At 39.1% G+C, this 15,723-nt stretch overlaps 6 protein-coding genes across 6 annotated transcripts; 4 read left to right on the top strand and 2 right to left on the bottom strand.

Moving 5' to 3' along the window:
- Positions 1-616: 616 nt before the first annotated feature.
- On the top strand, positions 617-964 carry SNC2 (SNAP receptor SNC2; the record flags this gene model as incomplete). Its single annotated transcript, NM_001183747.3, has 1 exon — positions 617-964. One exon carries the CDS (start codon positions 617-619, stop codon positions 962-964), a length of 348 nt encoding a protein of 115 aa, NP_014972.3.
- Positions 965-1,252: 288 nt separating this feature from the next.
- Positions 1,253-5,977, bottom strand: MYO2 (myosin 2; the record flags this gene model as incomplete). The annotated part of the gene is made up of 1 exon (NM_001183746.1): positions 1,253-5,977. The coding sequence occupies one exon, from the start codon at positions 5,975-5,977 to the stop codon at positions 1,253-1,255; it is 4,725 nt and encodes a 1,574-aa protein (NP_014971.1).
- Positions 5,978-6,657: 680 nt separating this feature from the next.
- FRT1 (Frt1p) lies at positions 6,658-8,466 on the top strand (the record flags this gene model as incomplete). The annotated part of the gene is made up of 1 exon (NM_001183744.3): positions 6,658-8,466. The coding sequence occupies one exon, from the start codon at positions 6,658-6,660 to the stop codon at positions 8,464-8,466; it is 1,809 nt and encodes a 602-aa protein (NP_014969.3).
- A 326-nt stretch (positions 8,467-8,792) lies between these two features.
- Positions 8,793-10,163, top strand: PRO2 (glutamate-5-semialdehyde dehydrogenase; the record flags this gene model as incomplete). Its single annotated transcript, NM_001183743.1, has 1 exon — positions 8,793-10,163. One exon carries the CDS (start codon positions 8,793-8,795, stop codon positions 10,161-10,163), a length of 1,371 nt encoding a protein of 456 aa, NP_014968.1.
- Positions 10,164-10,635: 472 nt separating this feature from the next.
- Positions 10,636-13,092, top strand: LDB19 (Ldb19p; the record flags this gene model as incomplete). The annotated part of the gene is made up of 1 exon (NM_001183742.3): positions 10,636-13,092. One exon carries the CDS (start codon positions 10,636-10,638, stop codon positions 13,090-13,092), a length of 2,457 nt encoding a protein of 818 aa, NP_014967.3.
- Positions 13,093-13,406: 314 nt separating this feature from the next.
- Positions 13,407-15,668, bottom strand: PMT3 (dolichyl-phosphate-mannose-protein mannosyltransferase PMT3; the record flags this gene model as incomplete). Its single annotated transcript, NM_001183741.1, has 1 exon — positions 13,407-15,668. The coding sequence occupies one exon, from the start codon at positions 15,666-15,668 to the stop codon at positions 13,407-13,409; it is 2,262 nt and encodes a 753-aa protein (NP_014966.1).
- Positions 15,669-15,723: the final 55 nt, after the last annotated feature.

The following is a 15,723-nucleotide window of genomic DNA, read 5'->3' as shown; positions in this document are numbered from 1 at the left end:
TGTCACGGGGAGAGATAAGAAAGTAAGATGCTTGCCCAACCGTCCTTCCTTATATACTTACATAAGGCGCACTATGTGGGGAAAACCTATCAAATTATTGGTACTGATGACAGCAGGTGTATTATTAATACGAACAAAATAAAAATATGCCGACCAATTCTGTAGTAGTACTGTACTATATTGAATATTAAGGGTTTTTCTGGTCTTAGCGTATCCCTTTATCAGTCCGTGGAACAAAGCCACGGGCGGCTGTAACAATGACCATGGAATCATTCAGTCGCCCTAAAAGCGCATTCCACGGAGCGTTTATAGTGATCTTGGTCACATGATATACGCGTGACTTTTTTTTTATTTTTTCTCCCTGTCTTCCGCAAAAGTGGCTCAAAATTCTTCGGATTTTGGCATTATAGCGCGAATGGTGCAGCGCAACCAAACAAACACCAGTTGTCGCACCCAAAAGATGCAAAAGCGGGGAGCCAGTTAGTTTTCCTTCAAGTTTTGGTTGAAACAGCCTTTAATATTTTATAGAAAGGTAAACTATCTGCTCAGTGAATAGTATCTGTAAGTCAGGCATACATTCGAAACACTTCCAAATACAAAATAAGAACGCGCAACGATGTCGTCATCAGTGCCATACGATCCATATGTGCCTCCAGAGGAGAGTAACTCAGGCGCAAACCCAAATTCCCAAAACAAGACTGCTGCTTTGAGACAAGAGATTGATGACACGGTGGGAATAATGAGAGATAATATCAACAAGGTTGCTGAACGTGGTGAAAGGCTAACATCCATTGAGGACAAAGCTGATAACTTGGCTATCTCCGCACAAGGATTCAAGAGAGGCGCCAACAGGGTCAGAAAGCAAATGTGGTGGAAAGATCTAAAAATGAGAATGTGTTTATTCTTAGTTGTTATTATTTTACTAGTGGTAATTATCGTTCCTATCGTCGTCCATTTCAGCTAACGCTCATCGGTTCCCGATGCTAATTCTAAAAAATATATACAGTAGTCATAATAGTAATAATAATATAATCATAATTTATAAATTCAGTAAGAAGCAAAATGTAGTTTAATATAGTGTACACTAATACGGCGCGCGGTTAATATCTTCCATAATATCGATTTCATTATCATACTATTGACAAATACTTCTATTATTAATTAACTATGTAGTTTCATTTTTTTTTTTCTCTTTTTTTGTCATTTCTTTTTTTAGCATTCATGTACAATTTTGTTTCTCGCGCCATCAGTTTTAGTGGCCGTCTTGAACGACTTGTTGGGCAACAAGGTCAACTATTCTCTTAGTTGAGGGCAAGGATAACCACGCTGGTATATAGGCTTCTACTTGGTCAAATTTTCTTGTCTTTATCAAACTGAATGGGTCAGTAAATGGACCTGTTTCTGGAGTGATAAATATACTGCTGCTATGCTCGTGACCCTTAGAATCATTACCTGATGAAGATAACGCAGCTTCTTTCTTAACTATATCAGCAACGTATCTTAAGATTTCCTGTGGAATTGGAGACTCATAGTCTGCCACCTGGTATTGTGAAATCAATTTTTGCAATTGTGCAGGTGTTAGCGAATAACAAATTCCTCTTAAGATATCAATGTCTTCGATAGTATACTTACGGACTTGCAGTAGCTTAGCGGTCTGAATCAAATGTTGTAAGCACTCAGTACCATCTGTCAAGCCATGCGTCTTGCACCATTCCTCTAATCTAGTAACGTTGTAGTTCAATTGAAGACCCCTTTTCCACGACAAGAAATTACGTTTCATGATTAATTCGTTAAAACAAATTGCATCCACATAATTCAATAAGGTTGTGACTACAGCATGGAACACTTCATTCTCAATATGAAAAGATTTCATGCACCAGTATATGCTGTTGAAAAAGGTCAAAATGTCGTCCATTGTATATTCTTCAGTGTTAGCAAAAATTTTGTTCAAAAACCCGCTGGTTTCTCCCGCGCTGAAACCTGGTAATGATTCGGAGATGACCACAGCATTGATGGCCTTTTTTTGCAATTGCTTCTGCAATTTCTTCAGCCAAATGTTATATATATTATAACTTAGAGCTTCGAAATCATCCTTTAGTTCTGTGACCAATGAAACATACTCCTTATACTCCTCATCGGTCATGCCGTTTTTGAACGTTTCTTCGGTTAAAATAGAGTTTAGAGCAAACACCACAAATGAGTATAACTCTCTAACGTTTGCTAACCAGAATACACCGCTTGGAATTAAATCGTTACCCTTCAATTGAGTGACAACTTTTTGAATTGTAGTCAATACTTGGGCAAGAAAGCTTTCACTTTGCTTGGTCAGCCCAAATCTCCACATTTCACTTAAAACTATAATCAGTATTCTAGCCGGATAAACAACGTCTCTTTTACTTAGTTGAATAGCTACACCAGCATCCGGTACTTCGAATCCCTTTAACAGGCCTTCCGTGATTTCTTGATTCAAAATTTCAGTGTCCTCCAATAACCTGTATAACTCTTCATTGATTTGTGTAGCATTGACACCATTTTCGCGATCGACACTCAATGAATCAATGTGGTTGTTTCCGGACGATGGAGTAGATCTAGACTTTAGATTCAAATCATTAGGAGATAAGTCGGAATTCTCAAGCATCATATTGTTGAAATTTGAAGCACCGCCTCCCATTACATCCTTTAATGGTGTTTGAGGTAGTACACTAGTAGTAACGGTGCCCAGCGACATGGCAGTTTGTAACCTAGCAATTTCTTCCTTTAAAGATTTAACTTCGTTTTGCAAGTCTCCGTTTAATGTCTGGTATTCAACCAATGTTTTCTTTGTTTGCTCTAATTCTTCAAGTTGCTTTTTAGATTCTTCTTTCAATTCATCATGTTGTTTAACCATGTCCTCCAACTCTAATTGAGCGTCCTTTAGAGTTTGTTCAGTGGATTGCAAATTGTTCTCAATAGTTTTTTGTAATTCCATATCCTTAGATTTCTGATTATCAATATCTATTAAGTGCTCTTTTTTCATATTTTCTAATGTCTCTTGTAACTTGGCACTTTCTTCCACTTGAACCTGTAGTTCTTTAATTCTTTCTGTCATTTCTTTATTTTCTTTGACCTTGGATGCTAGATTCTGCGTCAGTTCAATCACTTTATTCTCTAATTTATAGCTCACTTCTTTCAGATGATTAACTGATTTAGCGTCTGCCTTCAATTGTTTCAATTTCCTTTGAGCAGCTCTTCTTCTGATCAAAGATTGGACAACAACAGTGTCTTTTTTAGTGCGTAAAAATCTCGATCTCGGCTCAAAGGTCCTAACTTTACTTTGAATAGTTACCGCAGCATTATATTCATGTTCTTGTTTCAGTTGTCTTTGTTTTAGTTCCTTTCTAATTTTCTTTTGCAAATTTGTAATTGTTCTCAATACGCTGAACACATTGGCACGGATGGAATGACCCCTGTAAGCGGCCTGTAATAAAGTTGCACAGTTAACTTTCATTTCATCATTAACGCGTTGACGAATGATGAAACCTTTGATGTTGTTCTGCAAATACTTGATGGCCTGAGATATTTGCAAATACTGCTTACGGTAATATTTAGCTCTAATTTTCTTCTGGATCATAACAATTGAATTATGCATCTTATTGCTTCTAAGTTTTTCCAGATATGCAAGCATACCTGCTTTGAAGAAAATTTTTGTATTACCAATCTGGTACTTGGATTTGTCCTTTACAGTAGCATCTAGGATCATTTTAACCACTGATATGATATCTTCTTCTGTAGTTTCCTTTTTTTTGAAGATTAGGTCCCACTGCTCATGTGGTATCAAGATGTAATATCTTAATACAAATTCTTCAAAAGTCCACCTAGAAGGAAACCCAGCACAAGATATTCTAATAGTTTCCAAAACACCACAGGCTCTGAGTTGAGACAACACCATCAAATTATCAAATTGCCAAGCTTCTTTATCTGCATTAGGCTTTATACAACGAATATAATGAACATTAGTTGAGTTGATGGTATTCATTAGTTCAATCAAAGATTGCTTAAACATGGAACCTAAAGTGGGTTTCCTGTTAACCGTTCTTATCGGACCTGGCTTTTTACTGCCAGCCTGCTCTAATTCAAGCTTTTTCGCTTCTTCCAGTTTTTTGGCAGCTTTTTCTAATCCCTCTAAGATATTTATTAGTGTCTCGTTGGTAGAAGCCTTCAACACTTCCAAATGTCCGTCAGATACGGTGTCTCTATTTTTTTCAATAAATCCTTCCACATCATAAGCGACATCTAGAGCATAATGGCTCACGATAAATTTAGTTTGCCCGAATCTTGGTTTAGAAAATACTTTGTTCGTAGGAGATTTATCCAAAGTTTGATAAAGTTTTTGGGTCCAAGATTCGTCGGAACCAGCAGGTAACCTACTTTCTTCGTCAAGCAGTGATAAAATACCCAACTTGTTTTCAATCAGATCAATACAAGGTTGATTATCATTAAACTCTATAAAAGACCATTCAATTTCTTCTTTAACGTATTCTTCTTGCTCTAATTTGAAAACATGTTGGTTGAACTCTTGTTGTAGTTTTTCGTTGGCATAGTTAATACAAAATTGTTCAAATGAATTTTTTTCAAAATGTTCAAACCCATAAATATCCAGAACACCAATAAATGAGCTAATTTGGTCGTTCACAGCCGGGTTGCATAACACGGTGTTGATATTTTCCACAAGCCAATCGAAAAGGGCGGAATAAATAAACTTAGCCACGGAATCTTTGGCAACCAGAGCTTGACTATAATTTAGATTCGAAACAATTTTCTCTGACCTTGTAATGATCTGCTTTTTGGTGACCCATTTGGCAAAGTTGTAGGCATCAATTCCCAGCAATTCGCACGCCAGTTTCAGGTTTGGCTCATCAGCTGATAGTGATGCATCATTTCTAGTTTTTTTAATTTCTATGTTACCGATATGCAGAAGTGCGGCCAAGATCTTAAATATTTGGTGTTGAGTTTCCTTGGTGATTCCGACTAATGTCAATGCATCTACTGTAATTTTGTATTCTTTGGCATCATCAATACCGTTGATCTTGGTGTCACCGCCTTGGTTCATGTAGAAGTAATCTGAGGCATCGGTAAGATGCAATTCCTCCTTGGTTTGAGCTGGTAATCCAGCCATTAATTGATAAAATATGTGGTAGTTTCTCTCAATTGGCGGCTGGTAAACTAATCTGGACCGTTCCAACAAGTATGTGCGGATCCTTGCTCCAATAATAGATGTGTCCTTATCGAATAAAATTTCTAGATACTTACCAAATCTGGAAGAATTGTCATTTCTGGTAGTCTTAGCATTACCAAATGCTTCCATGATAGGGTTTGTAGCTAGAATCTTTTGTTCTGTTTCCGACATTTCCACTTGATGTTGTACAGTAGCGGAATTTTCCTCTTCTACAGAAGCAAAATAACGCATAATATACTTGGCAGAAACCGTTTTTCCAGCACCAGATTCACCACTTACCACAATGGTTTGATTTTGTTTGTCATTTTTCATCAACCTATACGCTTCTTCGGCAATGGCAAACAAGTGAGGTTCCAGTTCACCTCTGCGCTTTCCCGCATATGCTTGGATCATGTCTTGTGTATAAAGCTGGTCGACACGATCAAAAGGGTTTGTAGCAATCAGAACAATACCCGAGTATGTGTAGATATTCAATTGAGAATAGCGCTGTTTGATGGCATGTAAAACAGCTGGCTCATTCAAGTAAGATAAAGAGGTCAAATCTTCCGTTGCTTCCAAAATGGGAGGGTTTCTAAGAAGCGGTAGAGATTGGTCCTTATCGTTATTCAAGTCTTTTGTGTCCACGGACACGATTTCATCGTCTTCCAATTGTAACTCCAGGTGGTACTTGCCGTCGTTGAACTCATTTTTGATTACTTCCGCCCCAATCCAGCCCAATTCTTTATGGGGATACCAGCATCGTGTACCCACTTCAAAAGACATTATACGCTGTAATATCTGCTGTTTTTATGTCCTATATGTACAATGGTATAAGTATCGCTGTCCAATGGAATGGTGTCGAATAGTACCTTAGAAAACAAAAAACAAGCAAGCAGCCAGAAATCGAACGAATAATTTCAAGCGAGAAAAGTGAAATGACTTTGCGAGACTTTTTTGTTCTCTGATTGGCCTTGCAAAGTTGATAGATCTCTGAAACGCAGGCTACGAATCGTATCAAATGAAGGCGTGTTTGGGATTTCTGATATTTGGCTTTTCGAGAAGCGCGATCATAAACAAAAAAAAGGAAAAAATCACAAAATAGCCCTGGGTCGGGTAATAGTTTTTGCCCTACGTTTTCGTAAATGTGTCACTAGGTGCAATTGCCAATAATTAATTGTAACCTACTCAATATCTATTTTAGCCCTACATACGTTAGGGTCGAAAATCTGTTGGGGTTTTGGTTTTAACAGCGTAAACTAAACCAGATAAGCATCGAGAAACGGCGCTTGGCACATCGTATATCAACAAGACAAACCAGTGACCGGAGTTCTGAGGCGTCTTCGAGCCTATTTATTTATTGATCTGGGTCGGATAGTTCACCCTATTTGTGGAGGAAAAGACCTTCCCATATCTAAATTTTTTTTTTTTTTTGGTTTAAGTTATAGTTGATACATTAAGTGAAAATGAACTTGCTAATTGACCGGATGGAGAATCCCGGATCGAGGAACTGTACCCTGTTACCTCCTTCATTCCCAAGAGGCTTTTGTAAGGGAAGAAGGGCTTCCAGTGGCGACGCAGTGAAGATAAAAGAATCCGGTCTACAGCCGCAGCCGCAGCCGGAACCTCTACAAGCTAAAACAAATGTTGCACACTTTTCGAAATCATCTTCTAGATTACCTGTCATAGCAGTGAATGATAATCCGGTGGTCCCAAGACCAAGCACTGAAGTAAACTTGGGATCGTTGTTACAAAAGGAAAGGGAGAAAGAAAAGGAGGAACAGCCTGCGCTGCATGATAGGAGACATTTATATGTGACAAAGAATAGGGCACATGGGGTACGACAACGTTCATTGGAAATGACTAGCTTACCTGTCCTGGGATCGACCAAAACCGGGAAGTTTAGCGATTTTTTGTTTGAAGATGACATCGATAACAGAGTAGGTCGACACAGTAGATCATATAGTGGGGCATCCAGTTTGGATGATCCATTCAGAGTGTCGCCGAAAACCGACTTCAACTCTAATAGGGCCAGATTGTCTTGCCTTAGTAAAGGACGTCGTGGTTCGATGTCCGTTTTCCAAAGCTGTCATACTGGGCTAGCTTTCAATCAAATACAGGGTTCCTCCTCTTCGCAACGTAGATCATCCGCTGGTTCTTTTGATTATGAGAGGAAACGATTGGTTAACCAATTTTTACAGCCTTCTTTGGGAAATTCAGACCCATTTGATACGTTGAGGGAGTCGGTAGTGTTTGAGCCCTCATCCACCGCTGGCGGCATTAAATTAGGGAATATGCATTCTCAATCACAAATTTCCGTAAACTCCTCCCCCAGCACATCTTTGTTTTATCATGATTTGGACGGTTCTGCTGTCAACGATTCTTCGTCATTTCTGTATTCCCGTTCTAATGTACCAGCATTTTTGTCGTCATCAGCCTTTTCGTCCACGTCATCCACCTCATCAGATTCAGAAGATGTGGATAGAAGAAGTTTAAACGGTGTATATCCCTCTTTAGGATATTTGACTAACCAGAGGAAACCAAGGAATTCATCAGGCTCTTCCACTGCACCTGGCACCGATACCTTGGGATTTAAGTATTTACTGAATAGGCAGAAGTCAGCGGATTCTTCCACTAGGTTCAAGAGTGTACTGAAGGTGAACAATAATAATGGCTCCGCAGCCACTCCTGATTCTAGCTCAAACTCTATTTCGAAGAGCAACTCAAATTTGAATGATAACATTGATGAATTGAATTATTATCAAAATCATATTTCGACACTTCTAGTGAAGATCGAGAATGAGATGAGAAGAAATTTAAACGATACAATAATCAAGAATGAAAACAACGTTCAAAAAACTATCCAAAAGTATGATCTTCTATCAGGAGAGTTAACCCTTTTATTAGACGAAATGACCACCTTGCGAACCACGGTGATTAATCAATTCTTGGTCAAGTTGAAATCAGACTTTGACGAGGATGACAATAAGGCGTTTATTAATGAATTAAAGATATCAGTCGAAGAAAGTGTAGCGCAATTACAAGGATTGGAAAGGAGAATGGAGGTTTGCCAAGAGAGATTAAATAAACAAAAGTCCTCTCTAAGGGAAATGGATAGTTTGATAGAGCTGAAAAACGTGTTAAATAAATCGAAGAACAACACGAAATCCATCTACCTGTATAGGTATTTCATCATTGACATTATTGCATTTCTTTTGATGGGCGGCTTTATCGTTTACGTCAAGAATTTGTTAACTCGTTTTTTTACTCGTTAAAAAGTCAAAACAAGGTCACTTTACAAAAATGGTACGCGTACAAAGATAAAATCACCTCTGAACATAATAATATACATCTATATACATATATATATATATATATATCACACATCAATCAACGCGCATGGACATTTGAATCAATGGGGCAGGAAAGGCGATGCAGTGGCCAAATTTCTTTGTTCATTTGTGGCGTTGGGTCAATGAGTCAAAAAATGAAAAAAGTCGACAGACGTTTTTCAAAAAGCTTCAAGAAAAGAAGAGAAAAAGTAAAAGCGTATTGGTAAAAAGAGTAAGAACAAAAAGGAGCACAGGCAACCAATATAAAGATGTCCAGTTCACAACAAATAGCCAAAAATGCCCGTAAAGCAGGGAATATTTTGAAAACCATCTCAAACGAGGGCAGATCAGATATTTTATACAAAATTCACGATGCCCTGAAGGCTAATGCGCATGCCATTGAAGAAGCGAATAAAATCGATTTAGCTGTTGCCAAAGAGACTGGCCTAGCGGATTCTTTATTGAAACGTCTCGACCTATTTAAAGGGGACAAATTTGAAGTTATGTTACAAGGTATTAAGGATGTAGCCGAACTAGAAGACCCTGTTGGCAAGGTTAAAATGGCCAGGGAATTAGATGATGGCTTGACGTTGTACCAAGTAACCGCTCCAGTCGGCGTTTTGTTAGTTATCTTTGAATCCCGTCCAGAAGTTATTGCCAATATTACCGCATTGAGTATCAAGTCTGGTAATGCTGCAATTTTGAAGGGTGGTAAAGAGTCTGTGAACACGTTCAGAGAAATGGCAAAGATCGTTAACGACACCATTGCACAATTCCAAAGTGAGACTGGTGTTCCTGTGGGCTCTGTGCAATTGATCGAAACCAGACAGGATGTTTCCGACTTGTTGGATCAAGATGAGTACATCGACTTAGTTGTTCCTCGTGGTTCCAATGCCTTAGTCAGAAAAATCAAGGACACTACAAAAATTCCCGTGTTGGGTCATGCGGATGGTATCTGCTCAATTTACTTGGATGAAGACGCAGATTTGATTAAGGCAAAAAGAATTAGTTTGGATGCAAAGACTAACTACCCAGCTGGTTGCAACGCTATGGAAACGTTGTTGATTAACCCAAAATTCTCTAAGTGGTGGGAAGTTCTGGAAAACTTAACTTTGGAAGGCGGAGTGACTATCCACGCTACAAAAGATTTGAAAACTGCGTATTTTGATAAACTGAATGAGTTAGGGAAATTGACAGAAGCAATTCAATGCAAAACCGTTGATGCTGATGAGGAGCAAGATTTTGATAAGGAATTTTTATCCTTGGATTTGGCTGCCAAGTTTGTTACATCTACAGAATCGGCCATTCAACATATAAATACACACTCTTCGAGACATACCGACGCTATTGTAACGGAAAATAAAGCAAACGCTGAAAAATTTATGAAGGGTGTCGACTCCTCTGGTGTTTACTGGAATGCATCAACTAGATTTGCCGATGGTTTCAGGTACGGTTTTGGTGCTGAAGTGGGTATTTCTACCTCTAAGATTCACGCCCGTGGTCCAGTTGGCTTGGACGGTCTGGTGAGTTATCAATACCAAATAAGAGGTGACGGCCAGGTTGCTAGTGACTACCTTGGTGCTGGTGGTAACAAAGCTTTTGTTCACAAGGATTTAGATATAAAGACTGTGACATTATAAAAATTTTTAGGATAAAGCTAAGTTCCATGTATGAAGGACGTGTATACATAGTTCAGTAAAGCCATCAAATAAGTACTCTTGTCAACTCATTCTATGGTGTGATAGTTAATTGCTTACTTGTATCGCTATTAACGACTTTTTTTTTCTTTTGGCGGAAGCTTCAAGACAAAAATGCGATTTGAGCTGACTCGAACACTTATTAAACCAGACGGAAAAGCACGACTCATACATATCATAGGCAGTTTTTACTAGGGCTCCGAATACTTTGAATAATAAGGTTGATTAAGTTTGTGTGCTTCATCCAATTAGCTTTCAGTTTTCCTTATTTAAGCTTCTGATTTCGGAATCAAAAGTTGAGCAACGTTATAGCTTGCTTTTTCGGAGGAGAACGCTGTTGTTCACATTTCAACACCAGAAATTGCTGATTTTTACTCCTACTTAGTATACATTTCACTAAACAATACGTTTTACCATGGCATTTTCACGTCTTACATCTACTCATCAGTCCAATCATAACGGCTACAGTAATAGCAACAAAAAAGGACAAAGTCTTCCACTAACCCTTTCTATTGATGTAGAATCACCGCCATGTGTTCTTTATGGGTCTGCTATGGAATCCTCAGGTGCTGTGCTAAGTGGACTTTTTACTGTGACGGTTGTCGATCCCTACAGTAGTGCTGAAGATAAATCTTTAAAGAATACAGAATCTAATGTGTCGACTACTTCTAAAAGCCTAAAAAGAAAGAGTACATTTGGTTCTGCACTTTCATCTAGATTGTCCAGCTTGTCAGCGTCGACGTCAAATATCTCTCCTTCAACATCTTCTACATCCATATCGCATTCTCCCACGCCTGCTAATTTAAGAATAATGGCTGGTTATACCAAGATCACCATTACGTCGGTAACACTAAGTTTGGTACAGAAGATCCATTTCCATAAACCCTTTGTGCCTAATATTTCCTCAATGCAAACCTGTATGAACTGTAAAACAAAGATTACAAACATGAAAAGCTGGGAAATTCAGAGTAATACCCAGGATCTTTCTGTTGGAAGCCACTCTTACCCATTTTCCTATCTTATACCGGGGTCTGTCCCATGTTCTTCATCGCTAGGTGCTACGGCTGAAACCCAGGTCAAATACGAACTTATCGCTGTTGTGACGTATATAGATCCTCATAGAAATTCCTTTTCTTCCGGTCATTCTACTCCCAGGAAAGAAGGAAGCTCTTCTAAGAAGCGGTTGTTGCAACTAGCGATGCCCATCGCCGTGACTCGAAGTATACCGCGCGGGCCTGATAAGAATTCTCTAAGAGTATTTCCTCCTACAGAGTTAACTGCTGCTGCTGTTCTTCCTAATGTTGTATATCCTAAATCTACTTTTCCTTTGGAGATGAAATTAGACGGTGTTTCTTCGGGGGATAGGAGATGGCGAATGCGTAAATTGAGTTGGAGAATTGAAGAAACTACAAGAGTTAAAGCACATGCTTGTCCAGTGCACAAGCATGAATTGAGGCAGTTAGAAGAGCAGGTTAAAATAAAAGAGTCAGAAAAAAGTAAAAAGCCACGCAGTCATATTAAGCGTTATGGTGAACTAGGCCCACAAATCCGGGTTGCAGTAAACTCTTTAGAAAATATGCCGTCGCAAAGGCTTCCAGGCGAGCCCGGTCGTGAACAAGCACCTAATTCTTCGGGTCCAGCGTCAACTGGTAATGTTGGACTTGATGATGAAAATCCTGTTAATGAAGATGAGGAAGACCAACCCGGTAGCGAATTCATCCATCCCAGTGACGACGCTTTGCGTCAGGAGTTACTAATGCAGCAACAACGCGCAAGACAACAACAACTTCAACAAGAGCTAAAAAACAACAGTAGTTTATTTACGGAAGAGGTTCGGATAATATCTAAGGGAGAAATGAAGAGTGGATGGAAAACCGATTTTGACAATAATGGAAAGATTGAGCTAGTTACAGAAATAGATTGTATGGGACTTAATTCAGGCGTCTCTAATCCGGTAATGCATGCATCGACACTACAAACTCCTTCCACGGGCAATAAGAAGCCCAGCATCAATGTGGCTTGCGATATACAGGATCCAAATTTAGGTTTGTATGTAAGCCACATCTTGGCAGTGGAAATAGTTGTTGCAGAAGAAACATTGCAATATGCCAATGGGCAACCTATACGGAAACCAAACTCCAAAAACAAGAAAGAAACTAATAACAATACGATGAATGTTCATAATCCTGATCAACGCTTAGCTGAATTATCTCCAATTTTTGCAAATAGAAATACACCGAAAGTACGGCGCATGGGGCCTGAAGATATAACACCGGTGAATAGTAATAAGTCCAACCATAGTACTAATAAGGAGAAGGCATCTAACGGTGCTAGTAACTCTAATATAGTGAGTGTTCCCACTGGTGCAGCACGTGTTTTAAGAATGCAATTCAGATTAACAGTCACTGAAAGATCTGGACTTGGAATCTCCTGGGACGAAGAAGTTCCTCCCATTTACCAAGATGTCGAGTTGCTCTCGCCACCATGTTACGAGCTCTCTATAAATAATGGAATCAAAAATAAACTTTATTCAACAATGAGTACTCCTGTTAGATCAGAGGATGATTTTGTGGGCGGCAGCGATGAAGATATTGGGAACTATGAGAGCCAAGGGCTCGAACCTGGTCCTAACGTACAGGAAGTAACGATCACACAAAATAAATTAACGATACCACCAACCGCACATCACTACCAGCCTGCTTCCTCTTCGCAAAGATCCCTTACCACAGTACAGTCACCACCACTGGAAAGTGTTGTTAGTGTCCAGGGTAGTGTACCTTTTCGTGGACATGTGTTGACACCACATAGCACAAGAGATATCAGAATACAAAACTTTTCCGATTTTCTAGATTCCAATAGAATAACCCAGTAGATTTTATAATATTCGTTAAAGGTATTTACCATATATTTTTATCTTAGATACCTGAAAACTACAAATCTGATCAATAAGCAAACCCTGACCATGATTTGATGCATTTCACAGATAACTACATACAGGCATTGTTTAACACTTGAGCATTTTTTTTCTCGTATTTTCTTAAGGCTGGACTGGATTAATATCTTCATTTCGTCGTAGGTACATAGCTTTGTTATGATAAAGAAGAAGGCATAAGTCGAAAAAGATATTTCGCGCATCAATTAACATTTTTTGTGTGGTGAAGAAAAGTTTTTGATCATTCTATATATCTATGTGTTACGTATATCTTCAACAATCTGCCACGTAGGTAGCCATGCCAAGTACGCGTAATCATCTACTGGACCATCCATCCCAAAACTAAAAGGAGAGAAATAAAAAAATCCAGCGATCACGATTGATCCGTATACAATATAAGCTCCTAGCCTTAGAAATTTTCCAGTGTTTCTTGTAGCCCAACGTTTGGTAATCATATCGAAGTAGTATGACAAGATCATTAAGGCAAAATAAAGGGTGGGCAGATAGTGGTGAGCGTATACAACTCTTGACATCACTACGAATGGCATATAATGTAAAAGCCAAGCAAGCAATGGATAAAAGGCTGCCATAACGAACACGTCACGTTCGACTGGATCGGATAGGATAACACATTGTCTCTGCCATTTCAGAGTTAAGAATATAACGTGTATTATCAGTGCGCAAACTGCGATGCTTGAGGGCCAGACGGACGCAGGAGATCCTAATAAGAAGTACTTTATAGATTTTTCACTCCATTCGCATAATCTTACCCCGACGTTCAAGGTTGGCCATTGCCAGGCAGATGAAGCTATACCATCAAACTTTTCAGGGTTTGGTACCAAAGCATTATTGGTTGCCATCATTGCTGAATTTAACTGCATGAAATTCCTGAAGAATGAAGTCTTCGGATATACGAAATCTTCTCCCTGTGGCAATCTTTCATTTTCATGTGTTTCGATATTCCACCAGGTTCTCTTATCCCTTTTGGAGGCGTGTTTTAAACAGACAACTTCACCTTGCCTGAAACCCCATTCTGGTAAATGTTTACCTGACTGAGCTAAATAGCAACCCAGTATAGAATTTTTAATACGGAAAGATGTGGATAGCGGGTGTAGTAGTGTTGGATCTTCTTCCCCTACTTGTTCCACGATTTCTATAATCCAGTTATCTTTGTAGTCACCTAAGTCTACATCTCCGTAAGCAGAAACTTCATATTCACTTTTCGATATAGGCGCTGGGACTTCATGGGTGTGTAGATTCTTGCCTGTTAGGCGATGCATTAATCTATACATTTCGCCACCCTTTACAAACTCAATTGTCTTGTTCTCAGCATCAGTCCAAGGCTCTACTCCTCTGATTCTTTGAAAAAACCATTCATTGTTAGCATCACTGTAACCATAGACAGTTACTTGCTGTTGCTCAGAACCTTCTGGGAATGGTTGGACATGAGAATGTAATAAAGCGCCTCCCAACGCTTGATTTTTGATGGAAATAATAGAAGAACCCAAAGCAACATCACGTGGTCCCTTACCAACTTTTGTACCGTTCAGACTGGCTTGAAATAATGATGGCATGGTAGAGTCGCCGGGCCCTGAGTTGGACAGCAGATCAAAATGGATTTTGAAGCATAACAAAAAAACGCAAACAGGAATGATGATAAGCCCGAATATTCTTGCTAGCCAATGGTTGACATAAACCTTCCAAGACACCGATCTATCACTTAGGAGATTCCATAGTTCACTGATGGTGTAAATTCCTACTACACTGATGATGAAAAGACCTACCATTTTCACAGATATAGCGCAACCCAAATTCAACCCAGTGAGGCACAACCATAGCCACCACCTAGCCGAAAAGGGAGACTTTCTCATAGTATGGAACTTGGCAAGGCAAAAGTAAGAAGAGACGGTAAAGAAAAGTAGCATTGAATCAAGGAGAATGAACTTGCCTAATGTTGCATACGAATTCTCAAAAATTACTAGAATGGTAAATAGCCAAACACTCAGCCTAGAAAATCCGATAGCCCTTCCTGTGAAATAGGCTAGTGGCACACACAATGATGAAAACATTGCTTGAAATAACCTCATTTTCACATAATCGATATAGTCGGGATAAACCTCACCAGATGGGAAGTCCCAAGAACCATTGTAGCCAGCCAAATAACCAGACAGTCCAACAAGCATTTTACCTAAAGGTGGATGAACATCATGGTAAAATTCGTGTCTCAGATAGTAAGAGCCGAACTTACCAAAATGAGCTTCATCCCAGACCACATGATTATTACGACCAATCTTGTACATTCTAGTGAACATGCCCAGTACCGTGAAAATGATCGGCATAACTATGGTATCCAGGTGTGATACTGCACTCTCGTTCTTGACTTTATCATACAACTCGGCATCATCCTTTAAAAAGTTGTCAGCATCCTCGAGTTCCTCTTTTACTATTGGCGTTCTCCATATCAAATCATCGTCAGTACTTTTTTCACTGTAGCCCGTCGCCACTCTGTACGGCATTGTCTGTTATTTTATTTGCCGGTATTTGGAGCACACAAATATTTGTTTTACTCTT

The sequence above is a fragment of the Saccharomyces cerevisiae genome, chromosome XV (assembly GCF_000146045.2).
Source record: "Saccharomyces cerevisiae S288C chromosome XV, complete sequence".
In the NCBI taxonomy this organism is placed as follows: domain Eukaryota; kingdom Fungi; phylum Ascomycota; class Saccharomycetes; order Saccharomycetales; family Saccharomycetaceae; genus Saccharomyces; species Saccharomyces cerevisiae.
The sequence above is the reverse complement of the archived record's forward strand: the minus strand, read 5'-3'. Positions and strand labels throughout refer to the sequence as shown.